The sequence below is a fragment of the Dermacentor silvarum genome, chromosome 2, assembly GCF_013339745.2.
Source record: "Dermacentor silvarum isolate Dsil-2018 chromosome 2, BIME_Dsil_1.4, whole genome shotgun sequence".
NCBI classification, from domain to species: Eukaryota; Metazoa; Arthropoda; class Arachnida; order Ixodida; family Ixodidae; genus Dermacentor; species Dermacentor silvarum.
Window position 1 is genome coordinate 53,173,210 of NC_051155.1, and position 9,964 is coordinate 53,183,173.

The following is a 9,964-nucleotide window of genomic DNA, read 5'->3' on the forward strand; positions in this document are numbered from 1 at the left end:
GTCAAAGATTTTGATATCGGGAGGGTCACAGCAAGTTCATGCGACGCCCCCCTCCTCCTGCAAAACTCCTCCTTCTGAGTAGGCTCGACCTGGCTTTGAACAGTAGGACACCACCCTTTGAATATTACTTCTTTCTTTGTCCTTGGTTTCACAGCTGGCCTTCTCTCCATAGGTTCCATACTACAATTGGTGTCTATAGCAATGCATTTAACACCCCTATCTCTGGATCCGTCTGTTATTCACCAATTTCCTCCTAAAACTACTTGCTCTCACACAGATTGATCCGGCATAGAATGGTAGGGTACTGCCCCCTGAATTATCGTAAAAGCATGTCCTCTCCAATTTCTATCTTTTCCTTTCAATGAAGCTCCACAAATGGCTTTTATCTCCGTTGTTCCTATCCAATACACTGCCTTTGCATCTCTGACTTCAGGTTTTAACATGGCTTTTTTTGTTGCTGTCTGCGACTTAAGTGCCACTGGCAAACGTCCTTCCGTAACCCCTTGTTCCTTTATGACTGTGGGATTCATTGACCCGACTTGTTTTTGAGTAATACACATGAAGGCTCACCAAGGATGCCCCCTGGAGCCTCCTGCTCCTCCCTCCAGAGCATCCATCGCAGGGCTTGTCGTTGATGGGGCATCAGCGGGGTACGCACCCCCTCCGGCTGAGGGCTCTCATCCCACTCATCTGGCTGGCTGGACAGGCTTCTGCTTGACACAACCACAGTAGAAAGAGAATCATAGACACGCATGGAAATGACGGGTGCGCAATTAATAAAAAGTTTGAAATACTTTTATCTCTAGAATCCAACTTCGTTTTCTTTTCCAGTGCTTTCATTTCCTTTCTTTTTCACTGAGAATAAGAAGGTTATGCAAAACTTACCCTGAATTTATTATTGACTCAACAGTTCAATTGAAAAAGACTTAAATTCCTCTATGCTTTAGCTGACTTTGCTGCTGTTGGCTTCACTAGGTTCCTGAGGAAAAACTGAGCCTCATGGTTTTAACGCTTCTTTATACAGTCATGTCAGAGTTTACAGATTGCAGGATCCGATGAAACGTCCGATTTCCAACCACTTTGTGACCATAGCAAGTAAAACTATACAACACTATTTTCTTTGCACTGTACAGGCTTAACATCAGGATACCAGACTGTGGAGATATTCAGCTTTCCCTCATTTTCTATTTTTGTGAAGTTTTCATTCCAACCATTAGATATGCTAACACTGTTAGTTTAGACATGCTAACAGGACTGCACAAGTCTGTGGCTAAAGCATTAATGAAGATACAGTATTCACAGTCAGCTAGTCATCACCTGAGACAGGCGCACATATCCAGCTTGCCTGCAGGATGAGAGGATGCTCACCCTACTGCGACAGTTTTCCTTCAGTTTTCTTTGATTTTCATTTTCTCGCTTTCAAATAAAAAACTTTTAAAAAAAACTGAAGCAGACCTATCGCAGCAGGGCGAGCATTCTCGGACCCTGTGGGCAAGCTGGGTGTGCGAAGCCTGCCTCAGGTGATGAGTGGCCGACGGCGCTCACTCAACTTTCAATTATGCTTTGGCCAAGTGCTCGCAAGCGCTTTCTGTGTCCATTTAAACACGCTGCACTGTGCAGTAGTTTATAACTGTGCTTGGGCTAAAAGGAAGAGCACCCACTGGAACAAGTGCTGCAGTCGAGCCGTGCAGCGCTCCGAGAGCCCTCTGGGGACACGGGTGCCCAGTGCCTCCAGCGTAGCCCCCTTCTTTGCCAATGGAGCAGCTGTCTTGCTGAGTGGCAGAGGGGACACAAGGAGCGTGCGTCGGTCGTACACGCTGTGCAAGGCGCTCGTCGGAGGACGGGGCTCCTCCCCGCAGATGCCTGCACGTGCCACAGGGCTCACGGGTCGCCTCTTTACCATGCCGCCGCCACTGGGCCCTGGTGGCCGTGGGTGTCAGGGATAGGGGTATGTGACGGAGTGAACACACTAAAGAATACTGAGAAGCAAAAGGGTTATCCCCATATAAGCGGATAGGATACCCCCACACACAATACTTTCATGTGAACTTATTGCAGAGGAAATCCAGTACTGCCAGATTTCTGAGCAACAACATTTGCGAGTAGCTGTTTGAGCACCACGAGAATTACTCTTTAACCTTCAGCATGGCTAATTGCTCATTGTACTACAATTTCAATTCTTGGTGTACTATGGTCTTGATTTTTAGTTACTGCACACTATGAGTCTTAATTTGCATCTGCGCAGATGCAATTGCATTTGCAATTTGCATCTGCCTAATACACATCCTGCTTTGCTGTACAGTTGAACCGTTTTCTGGTGCTGCAGCAATGTTGCACAGAAGTGTACGAATGTTCTATATCTTTCCATATGACACAATATCCAAATGCTGACAATCGCACTCTTATCAATAGTAGTCACTTATCTGTTGGCCGGAAAATTTAGTTTGCAAGCAGAAAATTGTGAAGTGAATACTCCTCAGTGCTCAGAGTCATATTCAATGCTTTTCACGACAAATTTCACGCACAGAGCAAAATATTGAACATTTAAGTCATATGTCCCTGTGATTACATTGCCATGAGGAATACTTACACTGTCATAGTCACATTGTGACTAAACAAACAGGAGCTCTGCGTTGCTCATCACTCCCACGATAGTTGCGATGTACTTCTGCAATATCTCATTGACACTGGCGCCACACTTCCTATTAGGCTGTGTCTCACTTCCGTAATGCCCACTACAGCTAACTGGACAGAGCTTTGCAATGCAAATATTCTGATGTGCAACACAGCAGAAATCAATAAGCTCATGTACTTAGTGTGACAATGGCACTGGCAGGTTCATGCATGAGCATAGTATTGCACTTCAACTCTACAATACTACAGCACAAGATTTCATCCTAGAATTGTGCTGGTTTTAGTTTTGATGCACTGAGTTCAGTCTCTTCCAGACCCTTCAGAGCCAATGTATTGTTTTTTGCTTTGCTTTAATGCTGTTTTGATGTTCAGTTCTTCTTTCAGCGTGTTATCAGTGCTATCTCTGTTTAAACCTTGCTGCAACATGCTTTCAGACTGCTATTGCGTTGTCACTGTAGTAGCTGCTTTTAAAAAACCATAGGTCCACCGTTACCACATCCTAGAACATTATCATACCTTCAAAAAACATTATCATCTTCAAAAAAGCACAATTTCTTATCCTTTCAGGTATCGTCAAACTGCGAGTTCCTGTTTGATGCACCCATAACATTTCTATACATACTGGCAACTACACTGAACGAATGTATGGAACCAGGGGTTACAATAAGGCTTTTTGCAGATGACTGAGTCATTTACACACCTGCTAGTCAATGAACAGGCAAAGCTTAACAAGTCTCTAGAAAACATTGTTACCTGGTGCAAGAAATGGGGCATGCAAATTGACACACAGAAAACTACGTGTATGACTGTAACACATAAAAAGAGAGGCCTTAATTTTCACATATAAATTAATTAATACTTCTTTGGAACGAGTTCACTCAGTCAAATATCTAGGCGTCACAATAACAAGATGATTGAAATGGGACCAACATATCCATAATGTCTGTGCACACGCGTTCAAACAACTCAGATTTTTACGAAGAAAACTAGCGACAGCCTCCCCACCCTCGGTGAAATTTAACTGCTTATAAAACTCTGGTTAGGCCGATATTAGAATATGGCAGCATAGCATGAAACCCGCATCCAAAATATTTAAACTTGGCATTAGAAGAGATCCAAAGCAGGGTGCTCCGGTTCATTTACACAAAGTATTCAAGGTACGACAGCGTAACTGTGCTTCGCACCCAAGCAAGCATACCAACACTTGCTAGTCGGAGGAAGTTGGGCTGTTTGAAGTTCCTTTATCTTCTTTACAATGACCTGATAAGCTTAACGAAATCCGACTACTTGGTGCCCCCTGGACGTCACTCCATTAGAACTAACCATGATAAATGTATTAGATCATTTTTTTCACGTTGTAGCACACTAAAATACTCTTTTTTTTTACTTGAACAGAAGATCTGTGGAATTTCCTTCCAAGTGAAATTGTTTGCTCACAATCTGTGCACTCATTCGTGTCAGCACTCGAATTTCACCTCGAGTCATTATCAAAATGATGAATGCATTGTGGTCGTCTTGGCTGAGCGTTCATCAAAAATTTATCGATAAACCCTGTATGACAAAGCACTACACCTGTACTGTTAGTATGTCCACTCCCATATGAGCCCTTCAAGGCTTACAGTATTGATAAATAAATAAGTAAAATAAATTAGACAAGATGTTGATATTCCACCCATTAGTAACAAAAATTTATCTGACCTGTTAAACAATTTCTTTGGTAATTGCTCGTATGGGTAATTGAACAGTGTCAAATGTAGGGGTGTGCAACAGCGGTTTTTGAGACCGAATCGCATACGAATTGAATAGTGCCAGAAGTGAATTCAATCAAATATTAAATATTTTTCTAATAGTTTGCAAATAAGGTACCACCTTCCCCCCAACAATTTTCACATCATGGTATTCGCCACAACGGAGTGTTTCTGTGATTACACTGTGCAAGTGACGTAGCCAGATATTTATTTGGCTACGCTATACCAGTGCAATTCACTACTGACCGAACCAGTTTTTTTCAACTACTTGCACACAGCAAGTGTCGCTTTAATATTCGTCTTCTTTCTGGGATTTTATGTGCCAAAACCAGTTCTGATTATGAGGCACGCCGTAGTGGAGGGCTCCGGAATAATTTTGACCACCTGGGGTTCTTTAAAGTGCACTACAACGCAAGCACACGGGCGTTTTTGCATTTCACCTCCATCTAAATGCGGCCGCTGCGGCTGGGATTTGATCCCATGGTCTCGTGCTCAGCAGTGCACCGCCTTAGCTGACGGAGCCACCCCGGCGGGTGTGTCGCTTTAATGAAATCGATTCTTGATATGCCTAACCTACCACTTTGTCTTAAGATCTCATGTTTCTTTTTCATAAATATTATCGCTTACAGTCACATTTTAAGTAACTCTTTTGTTATCACCATCGTACATTTCTTTTGGAAATAATGGTTGCTTTGACATGTTGCTGCATTAACCTGCCCTTCAATTTACTTGTTCTGATAACAAGCGCAGACTAGCACTGCCTTCCCAGTTCCACTGTTAATGTCAACGCCATTCAAGAATGCCCCAGTTAACAAATTATTGTAAACCCTACTAGGCTACTAAAATGTGTGTTGTTTTTACATACTACCCACTCCTCTCTGTAATGCCTCAGCTTGCAGAGAAAATAAATAAAATGAAACTTCCATTCATACCACAACCATTATTGAACTTAAGCTTAATTGGATAATGCTAAATTGTCACAATCGCCACTGCAACATTTCTACCCAAGGAAACCACACCAAATAACCTTTAAATCTTATATGCCGGCTTCCCCCGAAATCACTAAACAGGATTAAAGGCGATGATAAAGCCAATGCTGTAAGTATGGGCTCAATATTTTAGTTTTGGCAACAACCTCCTCTCATTCAAAACCGTTTAGGGTATATCTAGTCTCCAGCGCATCAGCAACCTCAATCTCACAATCATCTCATATTATCGTCTTGTGGCCCAGCTATTAGAATACATGAGCGTACAAAGAACATATAAAACAGAACTTCAATCTTGAAACATTGTTCGCATAGCAGCCAACTCCTAGGCATGCGCACAAACCACCACTGCAAGACACCTTGAAGTGCACAAAGGTGCAGCTTGATGGAAATAGCACATTAAGGAACTTTTGACCAACAGCATGTGTTCTGCTGGGAAAATTTAGTAAAGTTAACTGTGTAACGACTCGAGACACATGCATTAAGTCAGAAGCACAACAGATTGAAAATGTAACAAGCTGGTGGTTGTCGTGATGGTACAGCTGTGTCATGCACAATGCCATTCCCGACACAGGCTCTTCAAAAGGCAGGAGCACAGACTTCTGGGCTAGTTGGTTTGGTGCAGTTACGGGAACCATAGTGCTTAAGTGACGCAGGCAAGGAAGAACGACAAGTATGTGCGCACGTCCTTGTCGTTCTTCCTTGTCCATGTCACTTAAGCGCTACGGTCCAAATAACTGCAAAAGGCATAGAGAATTACATTTAATACAGCAACAAATGCTAAGGCCATATTCGTTTCCCGGTTTGAAACCATCAGGCGGTTTCCGCAGGAGGAGCTTCCCATTGTTACGCAGTTATGAGAAGGTGGACTGAAAGAAGGACACACATACCTTGCTGCACACTTGTTAAAGATGAGGTCCCCTTCAGTGGAATATCAGCTGCTGTTGTACTCTGGCACATGGACTCGCACTTGCGCTCGGACAAATCAGTATCTGCCAGAATGTGCTCTCGAAGGGAGCTCTGCACTCTGCTTTCTTTTGATTCCAATGATCTTTGTTTTTCTGCAGACTCGGGCATAGCACGGCTCTTCACTATGTCATGGCTTAATCTATCACTATGCTTTTTATGGTCACCTGCTGATGCATTGGAACCACGTGCATCAGAACTACTTTTTGTTTGCAAGCTTTGATGAGACACCTTTGAAGGGTCACGCTCTCTCACATCACTCTTGGTTGGGGCACTCTTTTTCGACTCTTTACAGGCAGGAAGCGCCCGCTCAACACCTGTATCAGCTTCTCTCACGGATTTCTCAACTGCTGCGTCTGATGTGGACTCCCCTCGAGAAGAACTAGTGAAAGAATGTTTGGCAGTCGTGTTCATATCCTTTGCTGAGCTGCTTTCGGTGCCGGTTCCCTGCTTGTTTGGCGCTGACAGACACAGAAGCGAGAGCTGGTCCTCCAGTTCTTTCAATTGGTCCCTGAGCCGCTTGCCCCCGTCGGGGAGGGTGTTTAGCTTGATAGTTCCCATGACTTTCTGCATGTACAAAAATGGCAGCTTTAAACAACAACTTGTTATAGTTTTTTGTTGTCTACATGAAGTCATCCCGTAATATAAGCAATGCATTGCTTTTCAGTAACTGGTTACTCATTTTGTGCAACACAATGTGACAAGAGTTTTAATTCACACACTATACATCTACACGTCCATCATTCAACATCATCTGTTTTTCACTTATTTCATTACTTCGCTTAAAAATGTTTAGTCCCTATTTTTAAGGGTGGTATGAGAGAGAGGGAGAGTACTTTAGAGTACCAGTTTCGTGGCCCCAGAAACCAGTGACATAGCCAGGAATTTTTTTTCGGGGGTTGGGGACGTTGCTTTCTGCCAGGTATCCTGGCATAGTCGTCAGCACGCTCGTCTGGAGCGCTCGTACGCCATGCTTTGGGCTGCATTGGCGCCGTCTACCAATAACGCTTGGTTCTGGATAGCTTGCATCTGAGCATGCGCGGTCATAATGACTGCACCACCCTAATGTTTTTGGTCGTGGCACTCTATAGAAATCGCACCGGGGCGCCCTGGACCGGCGATGACTGGATGAAACCCTTGCAATTCGCCGAGGATGCCATAACCTTTTGCAACACACGTAAGGTTTCAGGCTTGCATGCTTTCAGTTGGAAAAGCGAGAGGTAGCCGCGCGTACTGTAGCGCTCTCACCTTTTTCTTTTCTATCTCCAACTCCAGTGCCTCTTTTGACTTGTTCATCGGTAGGAGCTTAGTCGCAGGCGCGTCCTTGGTAGGCATCTTTGACGAATGTTCCAGTCCCCTTGCTTGCGATGGAGCGGGTAGCTTCGGCACTTTCTGTTTGTCGGCCACACGCCCATGATTGTCGCCTCGGTGACGCGAAAACGCATCCGACTTTTCGCGACGGATGCTCTCAGGTTGCCCGGGATCGCCTGTTTTCTTGCCGCACTCGCCGGACGACTCCATACTTCGCGCCACAGCGTAACAGCCGTGATCTGTCATCAACGAAGCATTACACGTGTGCAACAACTACAGTTGTTGGTAGGGTAACGGGCTGACACTTACAAACTTCGCCGCCAAGACCGCAAACCACGAGTTGACATACCGCGAAAGCCCTTTCGATTTATGCTTTAGTATCGCATCTACGCAGACAATTTTCATTAAATTTTCATTATTATAATAGCTCTAGTGCTCGTATTATAATTATTTTTATCACGTAAGATTTATCGCATTAAAATTAGGTAATCTACTTAAAGAATTCGCAAACAAATGTTAATCTGAAGCTACGGCCTGCTTAAAATTGCGTCTCTCATGCCCCAAAGCGGGTCGTTTGAATTCAACTTGAAATGTGAAGCTGGTCGCGCTTGAATGGCAAATCATCACAAGCTCATTCAAGGCTAGGATACCGTCTAAATGTTCAACCATGAAAGAACATAGACGCCAATTGTTTCCCATTTTTGCTTTCGGCTTCTCGAACGTTTGAGGAGAGTTTGGCCGCTGTGTTGGCGTAGGCCGTGCTGGACAGGCGGGCGAAGAAGGGAATGCCGCGCAGCAATGCAGTAAATGCCAGTTTCCCAAATTGTAGGATCGTGAACCCTTGGACAGGGAGCGCTGCGTCTGCTTCAACTAGGCGTGTCGAAGCGTTAGATGTTGTATGAAACAAGTCAAACAACCGCAAGCGAGTTTGGCGTCGATGAGACCATGTCGTATATATCGTAGCTGAGTATCGAGCCTGAATTAAGAATTAAATACGGCACCCAGACTGAACTTCGTTCTGAGAATATCCTTTCGAAAACAACTTCGTTCTGTTCATCCGGCCACTAGCGGAAAGTATGCTAAAACGGCGCTCACTGTGAGCGCCGTGAGGACCTAGCGCAAAGGGGTACGAACGGACTCGGCGAGCGCACAAGCAGCAGCTGATAAGAAAATGCCTTCAAGAAAGGGAAAGCGAGACGCAGCGACGTCAATCAAGGCCTCTGGTTTCTTTTTTGCTCAATAAACGTTTAAAAGAACAATTCATCTCTTGCGACCGGTGCCAGCGTTTCTGCTGCGAATATCGACGGTGCCGCCTACAAAAAAGTATCGATGGTTCCGTCGTCAATCAATGGACATTAATTGATACCGTCAACATGCGTAAATTCGCATGTACGCAGTGACATTCCGTACCTTGCGGCAGCTTGCCCATTCCTATGCACGAAAATTCCCTATTTGCTACTATATATAGGGAATTTTTGTACATAGGTATGGGTTATATATGCACCTGGGAATACACTGAAATAAAATTTCAGCGTAAAAGATAAGGCTCCTCCACCAGCCGGAACATCTGCAATATACTGTGAAATACCATCGCACGTCGTATGAAGCAGGGGCGTAGCCAGGGGGGGGGGGGTTCAAACCCCCCGAAATTTTTTGCGCCCACCCCCCCACTTACCCACTCTTTGTTCTCGTCGCTTCGCGCTGACATAATTCAAGAAACCGGTGCTACTATCACAATTTTATTCCTGGGCGCTTCCGTTTGGGTTGGTAATTTACCGCGAATCATGTCTGCATATGGAAAAAACTGTCACGGTGTTTGTCAAGGCTTTGACACTCTGTGAGGTTTTGGGCGAGAATGTGGCGGCCGCATTCTGAAGCAACAAATGCGCAACAAATGAACCAACAAATGTGGCAGCCGCATTTCAGATGAAGGCGGAAATGCTCGAGGCCCGTTTACTTAGATTTAGGTGCACGTTCAAGACCCCAGGTGGTCGAAATTTCCGGTATACATTTCCGCCGCTTCCCTTCAGGTGCCGGTAAGGTGGAAGCGGCAAAATCTTGCAAAAATCCGTCCGCCTATGCGGCAAAACAGGCAGAAAAACAGGCGGTGAGCCAAATCGGTCTCGGACCGATTTTTTCGCCATGGCGAAGCGGAAACGCGGAGGAAAGTCGTTTTGCTCGACCGGAAGCTACACTAGCAGTGTAGGCTGCAATGCTGATCGACGCGATCAAGAACCACCCCTTGCTCTACGACAAGAGTGGTACTAAAACGTACTGTCAGCAATACTCACGATAGTATTCAACATCGCGCGACCAGAG

At 44.9% G+C, this 9,964-nt stretch overlaps 1 protein-coding gene across 2 annotated transcripts in view; it reads right to left on the bottom strand.

The window, feature by feature from the left end:
* LOC119441469 (transcription termination factor 2) overlaps nt 1-8,327 on the bottom strand; it is a 109,392-nt gene extending 101,065 nt beyond the window's left edge. Inside the window, exons 1-4 of one of the 2 annotated variants that reach the window (XM_037706088.2) lie at nt 7,583-8,327; nt 6,259-6,901; nt 1,662-1,863; nt 571-710 (exon numbers count right to left, since the gene is read on the bottom strand). In XM_037706088.2, the coding sequence (XP_037562016.1) occupies nt 571-710; nt 1,662-1,863; nt 6,259-6,901; nt 7,583-7,891 (1,294 nt within the window). In that variant the 5' untranslated portion in view covers nt 7,892-8,327. Of the gene's footprint in view, nt 1-570; nt 711-1,661; nt 1,921-6,258; nt 6,902-7,582 lie in introns of both variants that reach the window. The other variant, XM_037706087.2, reaches the window with a different exon arrangement.
* Nucleotides 8,328-9,964: the final 1,637 nt, after the last annotated feature.